The sequence below is a fragment of the Lissotriton vulgaris genome, unplaced genomic scaffold (genome assembly GCF_964263255.1).
Source record: "Lissotriton vulgaris unplaced genomic scaffold, aLisVul1.2 SCAFFOLD_1038, whole genome shotgun sequence".
NCBI lineage: Eukaryota > Metazoa > Chordata > Amphibia > Caudata > Salamandridae > Lissotriton > Lissotriton vulgaris.
The window spans coordinates 736,234-761,213 of record NW_028244376.1 but is presented as its reverse complement, the minus strand read 5'-3'; the positions used below and the strand labels follow the sequence as shown (position 1 = coordinate 761,213).

General features: G+C 45.5%; 1 protein-coding gene across 2 annotated transcripts in view; it reads right to left on the bottom strand.

Annotated features, from left to right (window-relative positions):
- The window catches only part of ITGB6 (integrin subunit beta 6), a 181,966-nt gene that overhangs the window by 20,523 nt on the left and 136,463 nt on the right, over positions 1–24,980 (bottom strand). For both annotated transcript variants that reach the window (XM_086948806.1, XM_086948805.1), the window contains exon 10: positions 2,153–2,287. In XM_086948806.1, coding sequence (XP_086804932.1) covers positions 2,153–2,287 — 135 coding nt within the window. The remainder of the gene's footprint in view (positions 1–2,152; positions 2,288–24,980) is intronic.

Sequence of the window (24,980 nt, the reverse complement as noted above, 5' to 3'; positions counted from 1 at the left end):
CTTGACATTTGACTTAATAAACTAGTGTTTGCAAGGGCTAGATGGACTGTCTAAGATGTATTACTGAATAACGAGTCCACTTGTGGAATGCTAATTGGCTCTGTGGTACGAAACAGCAGCGTTTGGGTGGCCCATCTCCCGCCAGATCATTACAGACATCGGGGGAGATTACAAAAAGTCACAGAACGCAGCGCAGCCCCCCGCGAGGCTGCGATGCGCGACGGGAAGGAAGCAGGAGAGTGCCATGTCTTCAGAGATATGGCTCTCTCCTCCGCTTTCCCTCGCACCGCCGCTGATTTCAGATGCTGTGCGCCAGGCACACACCTTAGCACCACAGCACTACGGCGTGTGCATAAGTGTAGCATAGGTTTTGTATAGTAAGGGTTCCTGTACAAAATACTATGATAGGCACAATGCAAAGCTTTTCCCACTTTGCATACGTGCTGCACAGGGCAGCACTCATGGAAAGTCGGAAAAGCACTGAGAAATTAAAACATTTTTCCTGTTAGCGCCCCCTTTGAAGGGGTGTTACCTTTTGATGCAAAACCATGTTTACAAATCTTTGTAAATATGTTTTTGCGTCAAAAGACATGGTTGGTTGCATGTGAATACTCATATACCACCCATGTAATGCCGCCTCGGTGCAAAGTAACGCAAAGCAGTGCTTTGCGCTGCTTTGCGCTACTGAGAGGGTGCTTTCCAGCGCAAAACAAGTTTTTCGCTGGAAAGAAAATAGCAACAAAAAAAATTGCGCTGGTTTGCAGCACTTTTGTGGCGCTAAACAAGCGCGAACGGTTTGAAAATCTCCCCCATTGTTTCTAGCCCTGGACATTTGTGTGTTAGCCAGGGCCACTGGAATTATGCAGCAATGGAGAGCCAAATTATGTGGCATGGTTGAGTACATTTTGAAGCAAGAAAAGACAGATTAGGTGGCATGCTGCTGCACATTTTGTGATAGTATTATTTAATTATTTTGTCAGTTTTACCCTGGTTAACATTGTTTAGACATTGGTTGCACCTCATCAGTATCAATTTAACATCCACATATAGCCATAAGCAGCAAAATGGTGGCCAGTCAACCTTTGCAAAAGGCCTTCCACTGTACGTCAATATGTGTTGCTGCATTTTTAGTAACTTTTTGAGCGTTTGAGCCAGAAACAAAATTTTTGTTAAAATCTGCAAATTATGAAGCAGATGATGAACTATGTGGGCACGGTGCAAATTTATAGTTATGCGAAAAAACATCACTGGCACAAAATCGCTTAATTCCAGTGGATCCGTTGTTAGATTATTGCATACAGGGTATTGTACTCTTGTTTTGCTTACACTGAGCTAATTAGACTAACACCTGGCATTAATGATTTGTAGGAAGATTGGAGACTGTGTCTGATTTGACCAGGAATGAGGTGGTAAACCTAGCAGCGTTGACCAGCTTTCACTTGCAAAAGCTGCGTTGTGCTAAAAGGTGTTGTGAGAGTCATATCAAAACATTTGCGTTGTGGAGGTCCAACACCTGATGATATATGCAAAGGAGATGTATGTGGGCTGGAACAGTGCGAGCATCCGTAGGTTTCCCCGTAAAGATACATATACTAAATTCGCATAACCTGGCACGAAATCCCTGAGCGGAAAGAAACATTATTAAAACAATTTGAATATTGTGTGATATTCTCATGTTTAACCCCTTGGGCGCGGCCGCGATTCTGCGCCTGTGCGGCCGTTTTGAAGAGTGGGCGGGTTCATGACGGCCCCCAGCCGTCATCAGCACATGCCTACCGAGATGCATGACGGACGGAGGCCGTCATCAGCATGCAAGGGGTTAATGTGCAATTTCTCTGAAATAACATATTTTAGCTGTTGATAGGGTACACCGTGAATACAAATCTCGGGCACGACACTGCTGACTTGCCTGTGCACTGTGGCGGAGCACTTATGTGTCACACTAAAACCTTTTTTTTGCATGAACGTGACTGATGAAATCATTGGTGCGTGACTCTTTGTAAATTTGGCACTGTAAACTTTTTCACAGTTCATCAGAACAGTGTTGCATCAGATTTTTAGCAAATCTGTGTCCAGTTTCGTTCTATATATTTTAAAATCCTTCTGACAGTTAAGAAATTAAAATTTGGATGTTAGCTCACAATGTACTTACTGTGTCTCCGACTTTGATGTGGGAACACTTTTTTTGGTGGGGCAGAACAGTGTTGTTGTGACAGATTGCAGTAAAGTCTAGATTGAGTCCGTCTGTGTCTCCTAACACTTCCATCTCCACTTCTGACCGCAGCTCCTGAAACAAATAGAATTATTGAGCTTGCATGCTTTTTAGCCATGCCATATGACACAATATCTTTTGCAGACCTTTTTTCCATCATAAAATACATCATAGACAACAAGCATTGGCAATGCCAGTCACGCCTTTGGGACCTATTGGCTTTGCCAATGTTTTTTAGCCATTATGTACAGCATCCCCAATGATGTGCAGCATGGCTTAAGGAAATTAAGTTTAAAAACAGGCGCTGTGATGCAGCAGTTGCCTCCTTTTGTGGGTGCGCGTACCATGCGGGCACACCTGCAAAATGATGCAAGTGATTTTTTGTATTGATGCATAATAGAAGGTGAGCAAAGTGGAGGCCCGCGGTGAGGTCGGGGTGATGTTAGGTTTAATCAATGCAGGGGAAGGAAAGCAACACGGTGGGCGGGGTGGGGAAGAGAAGCAACAGGCGGAAGAGCACCATGGAGCAAATAAGAAGCATACTAAGGATACAGCTAAATAACACATGGACTCTCGTGGAGTGCTTAAGACAAAAGAAAAAAATTGTTTCCTCAAAGTGAGCTGCGGAAGGAGACAAGTAGATTTGCAATGCTCCCAACCAATGGTAAACAATGGGTGAGCTCCAGGTGCTCTTGGTAAGCACACAATATGTTTCACAACATTCAGCACATGCACTGCGTAGTAAGCTCAACCTAAAAATGTACTGGACCCTCAAGTGGTGCAAATCAATCAAAATAAGCGACTTGCTACTCATGCTCTATCCCCAAACGTTTTTTAGGTCTGGAGTAAGCCAGGACCTTTTAATTTTTTGAAAATTACATGCAGGATATATTTTTAGAGGCTTTCAGGCAGCCCTTTGTATTCGGTGATCTGTTGTGTCATTCTGAATTTTTGGAATTCCCACATGTATTAACGCACCTTTCCAGGAGTTATCCCAGAACATTTTGGACAATTAATTTTTCTCAAGAGAAAATAAACATATGTAGGATTTCGCATGAGAAAAAGGAGGAAACTCACTTCCTATTTCTTCATTTTTTTAACTATAGGTAAAATATCTTTTTTGGTGGAAAAAAAGATATCGCACTGTGTCCCCTATAAAGGTTTTCCCTTTCGCGTCCCATCAAATCACATTCTACCCTGGAAATGGGTCTACTCCAAACACTAGCAACAGAAAAACCTTTCACCATGAAAGGTTAATCTAGAGCACTGCTTTGGCGATGCAAATCGCTGTATTTTAAAAATGGTAGAAAAAGCCAGTTGACTTTTCTAAGATGATCCCATGTTTATTCAATCTTAGGCATGAATCATATTACGGCATATGAAAAGTATTCCATTAGGAAATGGCAAAACCAACGCGGCTGGCACATGCGGCCCACAGTAAGGGCCAGCCATGTTGGTTTCGCCACCATGGCGTTCTTCGAACCTCGATACACCCGTGTGACCTTGTTCTTACCGCGTGGAGATAATTCCCCCTGAAGAAGAGCTACGGCTCGAAATGCATCGGGGAGACATTTCCAACGTGCTTCCTTTATGTTAATAAATTACTGAAGATTTCATTGATGTTCCCTACTTGAATGAATTTCCTGATGGAATACTTTTCATATGCCGTAATATGATTCATGTCTAAGATTGAATAAACATGGGATCATCTTAGAAAAGTCAACTGGCTTTTTCTACCATTTTTTTAATACAGCGATTCGCATCGCCAAAGGAGTGCTCTAGATTAACCTTTCACGGTGAAAGGTTTTTCTATTGCTTAATTCTTTTGCACCTCTAGGAACAGGAGGTGAACATCTTCAGCACCCTAACCATATGAAATTTGAATTCCTGGGATATACCCGACTACCCCTGGAGTGCAGCAGTTCCTGGTTTTGTTATCTACTCCAAACACTCCCAGGTCAGTGTCAAAGAAGAGTTGGCAAGCCCCCAAATTGTGTAATTACCAGAGCTTTGACAACTCCCAACGGTTTCCTGATTTGACCTGGAATACTCACTTCCCTCCCAGGGAAAGAGATTTAAACTTTGTTATGCAAATCCACTTACACATTCACTTATAAAAGAAGTTATTTGGGCGTCTAAGTCAATTTTAAACAAGTAAATCACTTTGCGAATCATCCCCTAACTGTCTTCCTCAGCACAATAAACATAAGCAAACCAACACTTCTCTACATATGTATAATTACATAAATTCAGAGCAGAAACACAAACTACTTACGCCTTGTCACCCTTGGAGGGGACATCAGAGAACTGCTTCAGCAGCCAGTGTTACCCTAGCCAGCCTTCTGTTTGTATAAAGATATGATTAAACCAGGGGATTCCTGCTTCTATACTAGCAAGCACACTGACATCTGAGAAGCCTAAAAACCACAAAGGCCACAACAAGAGCACACAACAAAGAAGCCCCTCTAACTGCATACTAGGAAGTGCGATCAAAATCATCTGCTAGGGAGGGCAGTGTTTCAACAGGGGGTTCTGCGGATGACAAATGCCCAAAACACTTGGAAACACTGAGCAGCAACTTTTTTTCTCCATATTTCATGCTGGCAAATAGCCTAGTTCTAAACCTGTTTTATTTGACTAAATATTGTTTCAGTGACAAAACTCTAAGAACAACTATCTAAGCAGACAGAGCTTGCAGGGCAACTATGCTTATGGGCCGAAGAGCTAAGAGTACCCTTCTAAGTCTGCATAAGTGGACGATGTTCCTGCGTCTAGCTGAGTAACACATACACCACACTAAAATGTTACTGTCAAAATGGTGTAAGTGAAAGACCGATGAGTTAATAGCATTTAACAATCATAGACATTTTACGCCCACTTTGAACAAGTGAGCTACACAAACATTTTTAAAAAGATACTCAACATAGAGCTTTATCCAGACCAGAAAACTCTAATACATGATCATGGACCTGTCTCGTACAAAAAAGTAAGTATCACTTCTTTCAAGAAAACAGTGGACAGCTTCTAATAAACTCTGGAAACATCACTCAAAGGCTTAAAGATGAATCTACGTGATACAGATATGACATAATTGTGTCACGAGTCTGATCTTTCTTAGAATCCGATGCCCTGCTTGCAACAGGAGGCATGCTGATTAAAACATGGAAAGACAGGAAGGAAGAAGGCATTAGTGGTGGTGCTGGGTCTCTGGGGGCAGTTTGAAATCTGCACACAATTTCAATCAGGATGCTGAGCCCTGGCATCTGAAAAATGTTCAGTTCATAGAGCGGTGGAGACTGTATTCTAGGCACACTGCCAATGCTAACTCAGTGTCATGACTAGTATGTTCAACCATGCAGTGTACGTGGATGCAATTTGAATCCATTGAAATTGCTAATGCACAAGATCTGTGCTGTGTCTGTGCCAATTCATATTTGTTGGACCCGGAACTTTCTGCAAGGTCACCCCCCAAAACATATTGCCCCTCCTAGTTTTCCGAATTCGATTTTAATGGCCTTAGGACTGTCAGGGGCAGATTTACAAGCCCCTTGCGCCACTTTTGCGTAATTTTTCCCATGTTAAAAAAGACGCAAAAGTGGCGCAAGAGGCTTGTAAATCTGCCCCTCAGTACTTTTCCACTGCTAACCAGTGCAAAAGTGCTTGTGCACACTCCCTAAAACATTGTAAAATTGGGTTACACCTAATTGCACATTGAATTTATTTGTGCGTCCCTAGTAAAATGGTTCTGCAAGTAAATTACATGCTACTAGTGTACCCGTAGCAGTCATTGTGTCACTCTCTTTAATAGAAGTTTTAAACTTGTTTCAGGTCTCCCAATTCTACTTGGCAAAATAACAGCTTTGCCAGGCCCAACACATCCTTTTTAGGTCTCGGTACTATCCGGTTCGTCAGAACCGGAAGTAGCGAGATCTTATCTTACTTAGAGGGGCTCTTCATCCCGCCTCTAATTTTGGCTCTCACCGATTGGCTGGCTTCCTAAATGGAGGCCAGCCATTGCAGGAGAGAGACGTCACTCCGAATAGGTTCCGTCCTTTTCAGATTTGGAGGTGTGTTCGGTGTGCTTCTTCCCACTTTTTAGCCACGCCCACCGAACACACCCCCAAATCTGAAAAAAGACGGAGCTTGCAGGCCGCCATTCAATGAAGGTGAGCCTCGCGCCATTTTGTCTCGCTGTCCTCCTGCCTGCAGCTCTCCTCCGTCCCGCTTACCCCCCCTCCTTCCCTCCCTCCCTCCGCAGCTCTCCTCTTTCCGGCTCCCCCCCCCTCCCTCCGCCCGCAGCTCTCCTCTGTCCGGGTTCCCTCCCTCCACCCGCAGCTCTCCTCTGTCTGTGTTCCCTCCCTCCGCCCGCAGACCGAGTCATACCTCTGTCCGGGTTCCCTCCCTGGCATCGTGACACACAGCGTAGCGTGGCCCGGCACAAAGGGACCCTCTGCGCGTCCGTCCCCGGCCCCTTTCAGAGCCGAGCCCTAGAGTCGGAGCCAGGCCGTGCCTAGCTTGTGTCCGCCATTGGCTCTCCTAAGCTTTACAGCGTCAGTGTTAATTGGCGCTCCTTGAAAATAATGGAATATGTACTGAATGAACCTATGTTCTTTAACTTACATTTATGTGAAAGAATTGCGCCTAACAAGCCATGCGGACGCCGAACACGGAAGGGCAGGAGGAACAGGATGGAGGAACGCTCTTTTGATAGAGCCGGTCTTTGTGAAATAAAAGGTTGTTGCTGGCGGGGATTTGAGGCGGGGCTCATTAAATCAGAGACAATACACTATTTGCTAAACTCCCTGTCACACCTGCCACAGCCGGCATCTGATGTCAGCGCTGTGAATGACGGTGCCTCAGGCAGTAATGTGCCACACGTGTTCCCCATTCATGACAGGTACACGCGAGAAAGACAATCACTGTCAGACAAGAGACAGACAGGCAGAAGAGGAAACCCCGCCTGATAGTGCCGGATGAGGTGAAAAGGAGCTGCGCGGGCTTTCTAAAGACTTTTAAATATGGCTCGCGAGCATCGGCGCACTGCGGGTCCTGCCGCGTCACCTGACTGGCAGCCAGCTTTGTGTGTTTTGTTTTATGCTGCCAATCTGGATGGCGTGACAGCACACCGCAGGCCAGGAGAGAGCACTTTGAGTGCTGACATCAGATCAGCCCTGGCATAAAAAGATGCCGGGAAAAAAAAAGAAATCGGTCGCTTACATTTCCAACGGGAGCCCAGGCACTGTTTCAAGCTGACAGGCATTCGGCTGTCATTCTCTGTGCTCAGACAACTCGCGCCACCCTCCAGCAAAGGCACTCGTCTCACTTACCATTTAGGACTGCATCGTCCATGTTTGTTAAATTAATGGAGTGGCATAACGATTCAAATTAGTAAACAGGACTAACCTCACTGTATTACATTGAGCAGGCACTTAAAATATAAAATACGCTTAATGTTTTTTTTAAACATTCTGGTAGATGACCCAATTATAGGCGCATTCATCTACCGTAATTTTATTTTTGTTGTCAATGTTCTTATTTAGGCTCTTTAGCTTATGAAGTACCTTTGAGCCCTGTTTGTTGTTTTACCTCGGTGCCGGCAAAATCAATAAGGCAGGCTTTAATGTGATAAACAGCGACGGTGCATGCAACCCACTGAACCGTGTTTATAAGAGTTATCAAATTAAACCCAGGCATAATGGCATTAATAATGCTCGTTAGCAAACAGAGTGGCTGTTGTAAGGGTGCAATAACCTGACATTGGAAGGAGTGACAAAGTAGAAAGGAAACCTGGCCGTAATATTTAGAAGCACAGATAACTGGAAGTTGTAACATGGTGACACGACAAAAACTGCCCAAACGGTACGTTGTAAAATGTGGGAAGACTTTGCGTTCGAAAGTCCGTGTACACAAGAAGCAAACATGCTACCAGTGTCACATGCTTTACACAGGATGTCAGGCTACGGTTCTACTACAGACTGCCAATCTTTCTTGCCTGTCCCAGTTCATCTAGGATGCTGCGCGTGATGGGCGTGGCCTCTTCCTGTCAGTGGAAGCATCTGTTGGCCGTGGAGCGGCAGGTGACCGTGATCCCTGCTCCTCCCAGCTCTCCTCCCTCCTTGGCGTTCTCGGCTGTTGCAGGGTCCATCTCCACGTTGCTGCGTCTTCCGAGACTGGTAGGATCAGTGTTTGCTGGCTAAAGGCATCTTTTTACAGTGAAGCCATCCCCTGTAGTTGCTGTTCTGCTGTTTAATTTGCGGCAATCATGCCTTCTAGCTTGCTATAATTTGCCCTGTGATGGTAGTTTGACCGCGTGAATAAAGTGAAGTGCATCTGTTCTCCATAAATTACAGCAGGCGTCTGTCAAAGTAGTACCCAGGAGAGTATTATTAAGTAACTGTTTTTATTATTCTTTATGGGGTGGGTAGAAGCTTCCCTACTCTTTAGTTGGCAGTAGTTCTGGTTAAAAGACGGTATACCTCCTAGTGAGCTACTGCTTGTGACGGGATGGACCCCTGTCCTCCCTCGCTTGCTGACAGGACTCTGAAGCACTACAAGGCTGTCACTGAATAAATAGTCAGTGACTGCAGTTGAGCTTGTGCTACGTTTTCCAGCCACCTTCATGCTCGTGGTTGTTGAGGGTTTGTGTTTGCAGTTCATACTTGATGTGGTTGCACCCCCTCACAGTTTTAACATTGCTCCTGCTGCAATAACCAGTAGTGGACTTTTTTTTTCTTTTGCCTTTCACGCAGACTGTTAAATGTTCACATGAGACTGCAATTATTCAATACACTGGTGCTTGTTACTTGCAGGGTAATAACTCTCAAGGGTGGGCAGGGGCGAAAAGGATTTTGTTTGAAACTTTTAGCGTTCCGCCCCTGAGGAATCAGTGGGCACACTGTTGTGGCTTTGTGTGTGTGTGTGGGTGGCTCCGTGCCCACGAATAATCTCTACTACTCTCTAATGCTCACCTATTGCCATTGTAAATGACAATACCATTTATTTATGTTTTTAAAAAAACATGAAAAAAAAATGTCATGATCAATGCCAATAGCTCTTCCTTTAATAATGCCGACTGAATTTAACTGAAAAGTTTCCTTTTTTTTAGGTCTCGGTACTATCCGGTTCGTCAGAACCGGAAGTAGCGAGATCTTATCTTACTTAGAGGGGCTCTTCATCCCGCCTCTAATTTTGGCTCTCACCGATTGGCTGGCTTCCTAAACGGAGGCCAGCCATTGCAGGAGAGAGCCGTCACTCCAAATAGGCTCCGTCCTTTTCGGATTTGGAGGTGTGTTCGGTGTGCTTCTTTCCACTTTTTAGCCACGCCCACCGAACACGCCCCCAAATCCGAAAAATCCCTGAAGCTCGAGGCAGCCATTTTGTTTCCTTCGCAGTGAAGGTGAGCCGTTCCTCGCTGTCCCCTTGCGTTCTTCCCCCTGCCTTCTGCTGTCTTCTTGCCTTCTTCCCCCTGCCCGTGTATGTTTCTCGCCCCGCTGTCCGTGTATGTTTCCCGCCCGCTGTCCGTGTATGTTTCCCCACCCCGTCCCGCTGTCAGTGTCCTGTGCGCTCGTTTGTCCCGTCCGATTTGTTATCGTCACCATCCCGTTGTCCCCCCCCCGCAGCTCTCCTCTGTCCCGTTCTCCCCCCTCCCTCCGCCCGCAGCTCTCCTCTGTCCCGTTCTCCCCCCTCCCTCCGCCCGCAGCTCTCCTCTGTCCCGTTCTCCCCCCTCCCTCCGCCCGCTGCTCTGCTCTTCCTCCACCACCCTCTCTGACCCCTCCTCCTCTCCCCATCGTTTTCCCTCCCCCCTGTACTATTTGCTCTCCTTTCTTAAAGTCGTTCTTTTATAGTCCACAGCTCTCATGTTAGCAGGATTTGCAGGTCACTGCCTCGTTGCCCCGCTCTCCCTGCAGCATTAGCCTTTAAAACAATTTCTTTCAATTAAACTTCTATGCATGCCTCCACCTTTCACCCCTCTGTCTTTAATTTCCTCGTTCCCCCTCTGTGCTCTCTTCACTTCTTGCTTTCTCTCCCTCTGCCATCCCGCACGTATCTCACCCCAGCCTTTGAACTTCGCCCGCGCCCCTCTGTACCTACCTGTCTGTTCCTCACTCTCTGCCTTCTTTGCTCTCTCTCGCTGCTCTCTAGCCCTCTCTCATCTGATTCCACCACTACCTCTCGTTTACTACTTCTCACCATCGCCCGCTGCCCTCCTGCAGTCGTTACTGCCATCTGTGGCTGGCACCACGCGCTGGTCCAACACACTCAAGCATCTGCACAACTGGTCCTCGCCTCCCCTCTACCCTTCGAGCCACGCACGCACCTACTGCGCCCCCGCCCCCTCTCCTAATGCCCGTAGGAGTCGCTTTGCACTCCTGCACGGCGCTGCTCTCCTGATGTCTCCCTGCGCCCACGCCCCTAAGGCTATCCTTAGCAAAGTGCATTTTTGGCGCACTTTTTCACCCATCTCGGACATTTTCCCCCCATTTACACATTAGTTCGCTGTCTCGTCCTGTCTAGAGGCTCTCTCGCGCTCTGTGTTCCTCTCCTCTCCCCCCCTTCACTCTCGCGTGCCTGGCAGAGTTCACTCACGCGCACACAGTTATTTTCCAACTCCGAGTCCTTTTACACACACCTCTCCATTTCCTTCCAACCGTTTCTCGCCCATCTCACACACATCCTTGGCTCGCATAAGGGCCACTTCAACTCGGTTGATATTTCGGCACCCTCCTACTCTCACTTATTCACTCTATATTTATAGGTCTCTCTTCCACAGCCTCACACGCACTATCGAGAGTACATTGGCATAGCCCTATTCGCAACCTGTTTCCCCTCTCAAGTCTCCTGCACCTCGCTCATTGTCACCCCCCCTACTCACCTCTGGTATCACACACCATTGCCAGAGTTTCGTCCCCACCCTCTGTTTCTCCGCTTCCATTTCCATCTCATTCTTGGTTTTCTTTCCCCACGTTTCCTTTCTCTTCCTTGGTCTCACACACGGCTCGCAGAATTCTTTTCCCGCCCTCTCCGCTCCCTTCTCACTCTCTTCTTTTCTCTCTCTTCCACTTTCACACACAGTTAATTTCCCTTCTCTTCCACTGTCTCACACATGGCTGACATTTCTTTCCTTCGCTTCCACTGTCTCACATTGCTCACCTCCCTTTTCTCTTTGTTCCATGGTCTCACACACACTCTCACAGTGTTATTTTTTCCCCACTCTAGTATTATACCACTGTCATTCCGTTTCCACTATTCCATATTTTCTCTCTTCCATTGTCTCACGAGTGACTCGCCTCCCTTTCTTTCTATTCCACAATCTCACACACGGCTCACAGTTTAACCCACCCTATATTATGCCCCAATCATTTTACTCTCACTTTTCCATTTTCTTTCCTCTTCCATTGTTTCGCACACGGTTCACCTCCCCCCTTTCCTTCTCTGCCACGGTCTCACACAGGGCTCACAGAATTCTTTTTTCCCGCCCTCTGTTATGCTCCTCTCATTCTCAGCTTTCTCGTCTTTCTCTCCCCTCTCTTCCGCTGTCTCACACATGGCTCGCAGAGATCGTTTCCCACCCTTCGTTTCCCCTTCTCTCCTTGTCTCCCCAACCGTTCTTTTCCTTCTAGGGTCTAACGCACCACTTTCAGAGTTCCATTTATAAGCACTTTCTTTCCCTCTCCTTCTCCTTATGTCTCTCCGCACTTCTCTTCTGGTCTCACACATCATTGTCAGAGTTGTTTCCCACGGAGCTTCCACTCTTCTTCTCTCATTGTTTCTGCGGCCATCTGTTTTTTACTCCCACAAGCCATTGGCAGGGCTATTTCCTCGCCCTATTTTTCTTCGCCTTGCCCTGATTTCCTCCTTCTCCCCCTTCCACACAGTAATTAGCATCGTTTTATTTGGTCCTCTCACCCATCATTTTGTCTCTCTTCCTCCTTGTTTCTCCTACCTTTCAAGTACCAAAGTCTCACACACCCTTCACAGTTCCTTCCCCACACTGTTTCTCTTCTCCCTCTCCCTCTACCTTTCCTCTATCTTCCACAGTCTTGCACATCTCTTGCAATTCTTTTCCCACACTGTGTCGCTTCTCTGTTTCATATTGTCTCCCCCTTTCTTCTATCTGCCAAAAGTCTCACACACACTTCGCAGTTCCTTTCCCACAGTTTCTCTTTTCTCTCTATTATTGTCTAGCCACTCTTTTCTCAATCTTCCAACGTCTCACAAATCCCACGAAGTTATTTTCTCATACGGTTTCTCTCCCCCCTCTTCCATTGTCTCCCAGCCCCTTTCCCTCACTTCCAAAGTCTCTCATGTGTGTTTTTATCATGGCTCTCTTACCAGACTTATTTCTATCTCCCTTTCACGCTGTCTCTCCCACCCTTCTTCTCTCTTCCACAATCTTACACATCCCTTGCAGTTCCTTCCTCACACTGATTCTCCTCTCCCTCGCTCTGCCTTTCCTCTATTTTCCACAGTCTTACACATCCCTTGCACTTCTTTCCCGTACAGTTTGCCATCTCCCTCTTCCACTGTCACTCTGCTACTTTCCTCTATCTTCCACAGTCTCACACATCCCTTGCAGTTCTCGCTCCACGATTTGTCCCCTCTCCCACTGTCTACCGGTCCCTTTATCTGTCTTCCACAGTCTCACACACTCCTTGTAGTTCTTTGTCCACACTGTTTCTCCTCTCCCTCTTTCACTGTCTCTCGCCCCTTTCCTCTATCATCCACAGTCTCACACACTCATTGCAGTTCTTTGTCCACACTGTTTCATCTCACCCCCTTTCACTGTCTCTCGCCCCTTTCCTCTATCGTCTACAGTCTCACACACTCATTGCAGTTCTTTGTCCACACTGTTTCTCCTCTCCCCCTCTCACGGTCCCTCTCCCCCTTTCCTCTATCATCCACAGTCTCACACACTCATTGCAGTTCTTTGTCCACACTATTTCTCCTCTCCCTCTTTCACTGTCTCTCGCCCCTTTCCTCTATCATCCACAGTCTCACACACTCATTGCAGTTCTTTGTCCACACTGTTTCGTCTCTCCCCCTCTCACTGTCTCTCGCCCCTTTCCTCTATCATCCACAGTCTCACACACTCCTTGCAATTCTTTGTCCACACTGTTTCCACTATCCCTCTTTCACTGTCTCTCGCCCCTTTCCTCTATCATCCACAGTCTCACACACTTCTTGTAGTTCTTTGTCCACACTGTTTCTACTCTCCCCCTCTCACTATCTCCCCCTTTCCTCTATCAGCCAGTCTCACACACTCATAGCAGTTCTTGAAACGTTGAAAAGTTCTTGAAACGTGTGTGGGGGTGTGTGTAAATCTACACCATTCATGCACGTGTGTGCGTCAAATTATATTTAACTCCAAGTGGGTGCACTAAACATCCAACCTGGAAATGCAATCGCCCTTTGGCATAAGTCATATGCTGTGCTTCTATAAGAAAATTAACACTAACAAACGTGTACCAAGTCACTGTTTACTCTTGGGTATTTTGTGCCCTCTCTATATGGTAGTATTCTTATATCCTGAGTCAGTTGCCAGCGCTAATAATCCTGGCATTTGTGGGCTGTGCTCTAGGAATGGTTGCACAGCAGACGCCACCCTCCCAATAGTACACTTCCGTGCTATGTCTCTTTATGAAGGAAGGCACTTCACATGCTGACAGGTCCTGCATCAGGCCCACAGTGTTGGTAGTGCAAGTCTGAGCACACTGCTTTCAGCGTAACTAGGAAGAGATGTTAGAATTGACATAAGAGAAGCTAGTGAACACTATTTTCTTTTTAGAAGGTGACTGGCAGAAAAAAAATATGGCTATACCACGCCCATAAATAACACCGATAAGAGGCCGCTGTTCTATGTGTGTTTTTTTCTGTTCATGTTTTGCCTTTTGTGGCATTGTTTAAATTGTTGGCTTGATAGCACTTACCACTTAATATTTTATGCCATTTTAAAAGGGTTTTGGTTTTTCGATTTCCAAGAATTGCTCGCCAGCCTGCGTCCAGGAGGGTTGTGCATAATTTATATTGTCTGTGTTCCTGTTATATCTGAGGTAGTGCTGGGTGTTACAGCTAGAATAAGGCATCTCCATGACAATAAAGCCCTCGAAGGGAGGAGGAGAGAGGGTGTTCTAAAGCGGCCTAATTTGTGGAAAGGGCTCTCTTGCTTCCATCCCCGCCTCACTCTCTCTCACTACCTCACTCTATCTCTTTCTATCTCACTAAGTCACTTTCACTCTTTCACTACCTCACTCTCTCTCTATCTCACTACCTCACAAACTCACTCACTGTTTCTATCTCACTACCTCAGAACATCCCTCTACCTCAATCTTTCACTACCTCACTTTCTCTGTCTCTCACTACCTCACTCTCTATCTACCTATCTCTCACTACATAACTCTCTACCTCACTATTCCACTCTATCCCACTATCTCACAACTTCTCTCTCTCAAAACATCACTACCTCACTCTCTCACTACCTCACTCTCTAGCTCACAACCTCACAACGTCACTCTCTTTCTCTAACTCACTACCTCAATCACTCTCTATCTCACTACCTCACTCTTTCTATCTCACTAACTCACTTTCACTCTCTTTCACTACCTCTTTCTCTATCTCACTACATCACAACATCACTCTATGCTTATATCTCACTACCTCACAACATCCCTCTCCCTCACTACCTCACTCTTTACTACCTCACTCTCTATCTAACTCACTCTCTCTCACTACCTCACTCTCTATCTAATTCAATACCTCACTCGCTCTCTTTATCTCACTACCTCACTCTCTCTCTCTGCTAATGCAATAGGTATCACATATGCAAAATACAAAGCTAATGCCAATACAAATGACAATGCCATTTATTTAGGGATACAAAAAAGATTAAAAAAATAATGAGCAATTCCAATAGCTCTACCTATAATATTGCCGAGACCATTGCATTGTAAATGCTTGTTAATCCATACATTACATGTGTGCCAGTGCTTTCAGAATTATAGAAGACGCCGCACAAGCGTCTGCCGCCCCTTCTGTAATACCAAAGTGCCCCAGGGGCGCACAAAGCAGGCGCACATGCCTGTTGCGAACCATGGGGTGTGTTTGGTAATACGGCCCCTGTAGTGCTATTTTACATACTCCTACATGTTTTTTCAATTGGCCCTGAAAACTTCTGACAATAAATATTCAGCGAATATTCAGGAAATATTCGGATTCGGCTAGTACAGATAGAAAGGAATGCACCCTCTTTGCACTTTTACCAGTAGAGTGTTGGACATTTTGAACTGATTCACAAAGGCATGAAAGAGTATATTAAAGAGTACACCTGTAGTTCTACTTCAAGTACATTGCTTTGTCAATCTGCTTCTAAATTTATAGCACTGCAGCAGCCATGGTCCGTGCAGGTAACATCGGTGAGGCGTGGGGCCATGTAAGGGGGTATTCCGAGGGACGATGCTGAGGGAAAATACATTGTTTATTTAATTACCCCTCTGCATTGTCCCTCGGAATCCCCTCTTGTACGGCCCCACCGCCTCACCGCTGTTACCTGCACGGACTGCGGCTGGATTGCAGAGTAATTTCACAAGAATAGGCTCACAGAAGGAGGGTGAGAAGGTTGAATACGGGCAACACATAGTTCCGGATTGGACAGTCCCATCACAACTGCTTCAAACCATAGTAAGTGGGGCTCTTTCTGTTGAGCATCATTCAACTTTTCAGGCTATGCCTTTAGAAATAACAGAAAGCAACTTAGCTAACTAAATAAGGGTGAAATATATCATATTATCACTCTATTATAAGAAGATCTTTACCCACCCAGTGCAACAGAAATTGTCACTTGGAACCAAAACACTTTCATCCAATAAAATGCTTTCTCCTAAGCATGACAGTTTGTCCCATAGTGACATGGGCGGTGACAGGTAGATACATATTCCTAAGTATGACTGCTTGCCCCATTCTGAAATGGGGGAGGGGGAGATGCCTTCTCCTAAGAATGACTTTTTGTCTCATACCTACATGGGGGATGCATGAATTCTAATAATGACTGGTTGCCCCATACTGCCATGGTTGGAAGGCTTCCTTATCCTAAGAATGACTAGTTGCCTAATTCTGGTGTGGGTTTGCGGGGGCCTCACATTTTTCCTCTGCTGCCCATCACTATTTTTTGGAAAGGAGCTAGGGATAATAGCTTTCCAAATGTAGTTAATTTTGTACCTTTTATACAACAAACAAAAAGAGATTGCCTTTTTGGCAACATCATTCTTACAGGGCTCAAATGTCAACTTCTTTGAATGAAAAAGGAAAATATACTTTTTTAATGGACACCTTATCCATGAAGTGACTAAATCGTACCTATTCCATCATATAAGCAGTATAAGACATGGGGTAGGATAGTATTTATTATAGCATTACTTAGAGACATGCCATAACAAGCACGAGATGTCACCTACATATCCTATGCATATCAGATGTATTACAATACAACCACCAGAACAAGAGACAGCAAAAAGGTTCCTTATAGTCCTTTACAACGAGAAACATAAAAGCCCTGTGTTCACTTGATAAGCCTTTTCAGTAGTACAGTCGATGTTTCAGTCCCATTGTAGCATACCTTGAGGACCATCATCAGGATATGGTGTGGGTCACAATTTTCTCTATTATTGGTGCTTGTAAAAGACTCTCAATGAGGACACAAGCATCATACTTTTGAAGGATGATGCAAACTAATCAGTTCGTAAATTGAAGAAATATGAACAAAAAAAATGTTATATCAATGTTTAGAGACACTAAATCTAGCAGAGGTTCCCCAAGCAAATTTTGTAACATCTACAGTGTCATTACTAATATGGCCGAATAGATGAAAAGATGGGATCCAACATCATTGGAAACAGAAAAGGACAAAAGCCCAGACAAATCAGAAGAGTAATTGTAAGGCTATGTACTATGTTGGAAGGGTAGATAGATTAGATAGGGTAGATATTCCGACATTAGGTAATGAAGCAGGTTTGAAGGAAAACTAAAAAAAAAAAACTTTGACCACTGCTAGTCTTTTGATGATTTAAACCTTCTTCCAGCAATTAAACTTTTCCACAACTTGGACAGAAGTCAAATGTTAGAGCACAGTTCTTTTCAAGCGGAGGAGCACCTTCTGACAGGCAGAAGAGGACATGGAACCTTTTCAGGCAATGACTAAAATGGAGTTGCAGTTAAAGAAATACAATGCGGCTGACCATGGTTCAGCACCTCAGTTTCAAAGTAAACAAATAAGTTATTTGTCTGTGCAAGCACGTCCGGAGCTCGCCGCACTTTCACTCCACTGGGGACCAGATAAACAAGTTCATGAGGAGAAGGACAGTGCACCAGAATGAAGCCAAGAAGCTTGAAGTAGATCCAAATATATCCTCTATTCTTTTACCAATTTTGGGATATACTTGAAGCTTCTTGACTTCATTCTGGTGCACCGTCCTTCTCCTCATGAACTAAAATGGAGTTGTTCAGCTAAACTTTTGATTCAGATCCTAGATTCCCAGTAACAACAACAACCAATGAGGAAGCTAGATGGCCTAACTCACACTGTGTGATGATAAATCGGCCACGCCCACATACAGATGAACGCACTCTTTGCATTTCCTCACAGCGAAAGACCCTGTTTCCAGATCGTTGGCTTGAACCACATTGAAACGTGTTCTTGTGCCAACCATGCCCGAACAAATAAATAACATATTGTAACCTTAATATAACCACTGCCGGTACCTTGCTAAATATATTCATGGTGTCCTGAAAAAAGCAGTGTTTATCTATAAAATAAATGAAATAATAAATGAATAAATAAAAAAGATAAAAAAGATAATAATGGAAAGTCCAGCCAGACTGTGCATTGGTGCTGCACAAAGCACCAAATCTGCAGGGGCTTTGTTTTTTGATGCTGTCCCATGTGTTGGAACCTTCTGCGGGGTGCAATAAATAGCCTTGTGTGGTTCACCATTGACATTACATCTACACCGTGATGTGCTGAGGGCAGCATTGGGCCTGGTATTCATACCCCATGGAGGACACAGCAGAGTTTTCCGACAGCATCTATTTGAACTTAGTTATGGGTTTGAGCAGTTGTCCTAAAGGGTGAGTTTAATACTCTCCATATCAATCAAGAAGTTGTCTGGTACAGAACAGTGCCTCACTATGACTGTATACTGCCTTCTCGAAGCCAAGAAAGTGTAAAGGGGATTACTCAGCTAAGAACCGGTTTGCACTGTTACAAGGTCTTGATACATCAGTGCCCTACTTTTTAGCAAATTCTAACGTTTTTGTTTGTATAATTGGCATTTTATTGGTTTTAACATTTTTTCTGCTTGTAGAATTGAGAAACATAGCATTCCTTGAGCCAAAGAAACTTTGAGATTTTGTATGTTCATGGCCCCTAGAATTATGCGATTCTATTTCGAAGCGTTATCCACATGATTATGAATCTGCTGCACTCGCCACATAATCCTAAACATTCTTTTAGCACAAAAGGGTCAAAAGTTACTAAAAATGCTGCCACACCTGTTGCTGCACAGAGGTAGGCCGTTTGCCGTGCAGTGGCAGGTCACCTTTTCACTGATTACTGCATTTTGGTCTTATAGATATTAATGACTTGAAAACCTTTGCCCAGATAGTGTTAATATGCCAAAAATGACAAAAAAGTATAGCTGGACTGCCCAAAATGTGCCGCATAATGCTGTATAATTTGGCTTTTCCTGCGGCATAATTTAGTCACCTCAGCCAAATAATTTGGTCCTCTGCTTATATTTAAACTGTTAAAGGCCTGATTTTGACTGGCCCGGTTAAATCTGGCCCCTGCGCAAACCCCTGTTTGTTCAGGGGACAGAATTATGAGTTATGCGGACTTTTTGGCATGAGGTAAAACCTGACAGATTTTATTGGGATAAAAAGAACAAGTATATCAGGACATTTCGGGTTTTGGTGCTGCAAAAACTCGAAAGAGGCGTTTTTTTTAATCTCATCTAATGTAATCCAAATCCGGGATGTCATTTTTGTGTGTGAATATCAAATACCACTACAGGCACCATCCTTATTAGGCCCCTGGTGTTTGTGCTTTTAGTAATTCTCTCTCTCTCTCTCTCTCTCCTCTCTCTCTCTCTCTCTCGCTCGCTCTTTGTCTCTCGCTCTCTCTCTCTCTCTCTCTCCTCATATTAAACTGGTAGACGCCATGCACTGTGCCTTTAAGGGTGTGCTGTGTATCCGGGTTGGAGGTATTTGCACCTGAACAATATGTTACTTGCGTTTTAGGTCACTCCAAATTGAAATTCACTTCTATCAATCATCAAACCCGATTTCAGCGTGTGCTTTGAGGTAGCCCGTAGCTCCGAGCGAGTACAAGTATGCGGAAGGGCCGCTCTGTCGCAGCAAACAAGCAGGGGCAAGCCACGTGCACGCAGCGACTGCGGCTTAAAGGAGGACGCCGCCACTTCCCTTTCAACTTAATGGCTGAACAAGTCCCAATGTGCTCTTCCTTTTGCATTACGATGGAAATCTTTTTTTTTCTGCATTTCGCTTTTTATAATTATTAGGAATTTAAACCTCAGATTTGTGACATAAATGGCGTGTTCAAGGTATTCGGGGTACATTTCAACTGAAAGAAAAACAATACTTTCCAGCCAAAAAGACTTAAGGGCAGATTTATGATGCCCTTGCGCCTCCTTGCGCCGCAATTGCGTCACTTAATGTGACGCAACGGCGGTGCAAACAATGCGCCCTATTTACAACATGACGCATCTAGGAGATGCGTCACGTTGGAAAGCCCTGCGCCATAAGGAAGCGTTCCTGCGCAGGGGGGGGGGGGGGCGTTCCTGTGCAGGAACGCCTCCTAAAAGTGGCTGAGTGAAATCTATAAGATTTCACTCAGTCACTTTCTGGCCAATGCTGCGTCAAAAGCCTGCGCCTGCTTGAAGCAGGCGTAGGTCTTGACGCAGCATTGCAGAGATGGGGCACCCCCGAGCCTTGCTGGAGCTGCGTCGCGCTTGCGACGCAACTCCAGCAATGCGCCACTTAACGGCACAGATGCATCACGCATCTGTGCCGTTTTTGCCCCATGGTGCGCCGCATTGTAAATGCGGCGCACCATGGGTGGCGGAGCAGTGGCGCACTGTGGCGCACGTTAACTGGCTCATCCCTGGGGATGCGCCAGTTAACATAAATCTGCCCCTTATTTTTTTCTCAATTTCTCTCTGTTAAAATATTAGACGCACTGTCAAGCCTACACTGGGAGACCGACAGCCTTTCATGACCCTCTTTCTTGCACTATTGTCAACTACTCTAGAAGCCAAGCAATTTGAAAATGCACGAGAAACGAGAAATATGGTCTCTGAGGCATCACAAGTGAATGCTAAAAATGGCACGTATCTTCCTCAGTACAGAACCCCGTGCTTTTTATGAGTGTCAATGTGTGCAGACCCTCCTGCACACACGTACAACATAAAGAGAGAGAGAGAGAGAGAGATTTGCCATGTAATTTACCAGTTGCCTAGAAAGGGAATCTCTGGCTCCCTTCCTTCACATACCCAGGGGCAGATTTACAATAACTGGTACATCCCTGCATATCAGCAGGGATGCGCCAGTTATTTTGCATCACGGCAGAAACCCATTGCGCCACCATGGATGTGCCGCATTTACAATGCGGCGCACCATAGTTCAAGAATAGACAGATGTGTGACGCATCTGATGCCGTAAAGGTGACGCAGTGCTGGAGTTGTATTGCAAGCGTGACGCAACTCCAGCACTGCTCGGGGCGCCCTATACTTGCTGTGCTTAGTCACTCCTTACGCCTGCTACAAGCAGGCGTAAGGTTTTGGCGCAGCGGGGACGTGAAAGTGACTCAGTGAAATCTTGTATATTTCACTGCATCACTTTTACGGGGCCTCCTTGCGACGGAACACCCATCCTGCATACAATATACCTGTCGCAGGTATAATGTAGCGCAGGGCTTTACAACGTGACACATCTCACTAGATGGGTCACGTTGCAAATATGTTGCATAGTTGCGCATTGCTTACGCCGCCGCTGCGTCACAAAAGTGATGCAACGGCGGTGTAAAAGTGTCGCAATGGGCTTGTAAATCTGCCCCCTAGAGTTTAAGGAATATTTCATATTAGGAAATAGTACATTTGCCTTGATAGAAATGTCGCCCCATTTTTTACATGTATGTTTCTGTTTTATTAGAAATGCAGTACATTTTTGTGTGAAATGTAAGCAGACGGGGCACTTCTACTGAAAAAAACGAAACATTTTAAATTGCAAATATCAAGAATCTAGATTGGGCAAAACACTATGAATGATATAAATGTACATACTTTATACCAATCCTGCTTACTTGTGAAATTTGATATTTTTATTGCAAGGGTAAAATGCTTTAATGTAGAATTCTTAAATTATCTGGTTCTGAGAAGCCCGGAACAGCATAAAGAGCAGAATTTTCCACCTCAAAGTTACTTTTTTTTTATTTCAAATGTTTTTATTAAAATATACGTTTCATATCAGAAGTTACATACAGTACATTATAATGCAGAAAGAAGAGAGAAAGAAAGAGAAAGAGGGGGGGGGGGTCTGTCGTTAAGTCCTTCGTGACTCCAGGTATGTGTCGAGGAGCTCCCACATTCCATCTTTGGCATTGTGCTCCTTTGTGAACTTGCTGGTGATGTTGTCTGCGCCTCTGAGGAAAGTGACCCAGTTTATCCATGTTTTGAAGTTTGCTTTGGCTGTGTTCTTCCAGTTTGTTAGGATGATTTTTAGTGCTGCCGTTAGTAGGATGTCTACCAGGTCTCTCTCCTCTTTGCTGTCCAGGTAGTCTGTCATGAAGCCTGTGGCAAGGCTCACGAAGGTTAGCTTTATATTCTTGTTGGTGATGTCGTTGTTAAAGTTGTTTACTTTTGCCCAGAACTTCTTGACTTTGTGGCATTCGAAGGTTAGGTGTTCCAGGGTCCCTTCCTCTTTATCACAGTTCCAGCAGATACTCGTGTCCTTTATGCCTACTTTGTGGAGTCTTGCCGGGGTCCAGTATGCTCTGTGGAGGAGCCAGAACTTAGTTTGTGCCAGTTGTGGCGTGACCTTGTTTGTTGTTGCCGACCGCCACAGTTTGCCCTTTTCTTCCTCAAAGTTATATAAAAGTTTTTAGAAGTCTCTTCAAAGGAAGTGCCTCAGCATTTATTTCACTATTTAAAGGAAGCTTTGAAAAGTATTCTCATCTCTCAATGTCAGGCAGCTGTAGGATGTCTGACATTGAGACCACTCAATAAAAGATTCTGGACTCCCAAATGAATGACACAATATATATATATATTTATATACATTAGTTGCATTATTCAGCATGTATCAGCATAGAATATATTCAAGTGTGAAAACTTGGATAGAATACTGCAGGCGACGCAGTACTCACATTTAAATACATGAATAGAAACAAAACCAGTGGTAGAAGTGGGCGGGGACGGAAGGGCACGGCGTGCCCCTACTTCTAAAAATTATTTCAGTCCGTTCCCCTACTTCTTACTTTCAAAAAAAGCTTCCCGGGACGGCAAGAATAGTCCTACTTAAAACATTAACTTTTTTCATTCAGCTTCCAGGGGCTGCTCGCACTTCTCTGTTGAATTCCAGAGGCTGCAGCAGCCCCTCCCTGAGCTCGCACAGGCCGAGGGCAGGCCCATTGTCATTCTGATTTAGGCATGTATATTTCATAATGGTTAATGGTTAATTTTTCCAGGAAAAACAATGTTTGAAAAAATATCCAAGTTGCATTTGCACAACTCTCAAGGCTGCAGCAGCCCCTCCATGAGCTCGCACAGACTGAGGGCAGGCCCATTGTCATTCCATTGAGACTGATTATCCCCTTTCGAATGACAATGCGCCGCCCTCTGCCTTTAGCATATCAAGTGTCAGTGACACAGGAGTTGGTGATTACAGAGGAGCTTTCCCCAAACAGAGTGCTGTGGGGAACTTCACACCTTGTGTAATTTGTCAATGTTGTACACAGAGTGAACTGGGTAGGAGAAGTGACCGGACAGAAGAGACGACAGGAAAGGAGAGGTACTAGGGCAGGAGAGGTGACCGGGCAGGAGAAGTAACGGGCAGGAGAAGTGACGGGCAGGAGAAGTGACGGGGCAGGAGAGTTGACGGGGCAGGAGAGTTGACGTGTCAGGAGCAGTGACGGGACAGGAGAGGTGACAGGAAAGGAGAGGTGACGGGGCAGGAGAACTGATGGGGCAGGAGAAGTGAAGGGGCAGGAGCGGTTATTAGGCATGGGCAGGAGCGGTAACCGGCAGGAGCAGTGAACGGATAAGGGCAGTGAACGGATAAGAGCAGTGAACGGGGCAAGAGAAGTGATGGGACAGGAGAAGTGATGGGGTTAGAGCGGTGATCGGGCAGGTGTGCTGACCGGACAGGAGCAGTGAACGGGCAGGAGCAGTGAACGGACAGGAGCGGTGACGGGGCAGGAAAAGTGACGGGGTAGGAAATGTGACGAGGCAGGAAAAGTGACGGGCTAGGAGCAGTGACGGGGCAGGAGAGGCAACAGGAAAGGAGAGGTGACTGGGCAGGAGAGGTAACTGGGCAGGAGAGGTGACGGGGCAGGAGCAGTGAACGGGGCAGGAGAAGTGACGGGCCAGGAGAATTGACAGGCCAGGAGAAGGGAGGGGGCAGGAGAAGGGAGGGGGCAGGGGAATTGATGAAGCAGGAGTGTTGATCGAGCATGAGTAGGAGTACTGACTGGACAGGATCAGTGGACGGGCAGGAGCAGGCATTTCCCAGGGCGACTAAAAGGGTAGGGGGCCAGTTTAGTATGGGGGACCGGTTTTGTACAAGTGCAGGAGTTTTAAAAACACTGCAAAGTTCTTTGAACATTCAGCAGGTTTCGGTCAACAATACAAGTGCCAAGATAACTTTGGTGATCAATGTACCTGCTGGAGAGAGATGGGAGCATGTTTTGTCTAGTGGCTGTTTTACTCATCTAAGGTAGCGCAGAGGGGTAATATGCCTGCTGCAAAGAACATGTACCATGCATATCAAAGAGCAATATGTTATGTGCATAGTTCAGTGGGTACTGCGTTGTGTTCACTTCCCGAATGAAAGGACACTTGAATACATATGGCCTGGCAGTTTGGGCTGGACTGTTCACATTGGGTGCAGGATCAAGACTGATTTGCATATGGCTGGGTCCAAACTGGAATGGCATGGTGAGCAAAAAACAATGGATTTAGGCCTAGATCTCTGTACTGAGGTGAACGTATGACATTGTTCTGCATTCTGTCCATCAATTGTTCTTTTTGCATTTGTCACCCCGAATGGGACAGGTATGCTCAGACATGAGTCCCGTGCTCTCCATGCCACTGGAATCAAGCTATCCTGGCTGATGAAGGCTGAAAGACCGAAACCGGTCCTAGGATGCTTGTTTCCAGTCCAGGGAGGACCTGGCCTGGCAGTTGGGGCTGGGCTGTTCCCATTGGGTGCAGGATCAAGGCTGATTTGCATATGGCTGGCTCTAAACTGGAATGGCATGATGAGCAAAGAAACAATGGATTTAGGCCTAGATCTCTGTACTGGGGTGAATGTATGATATTGTTCTGCATTCTGTCCACCAGTTGTTCTTTTTGCTATCTTATGATTGAGCAGCTAGCTGGCTGACATGAATATGAAGGAGCCTTTGTGGGTTTCCATGAGTCTAGATTCTCCTGAAGAGTCCCTTTCTCTTCTGAGCCCTGCTTAACACATGTGTACAGGAGGAGCC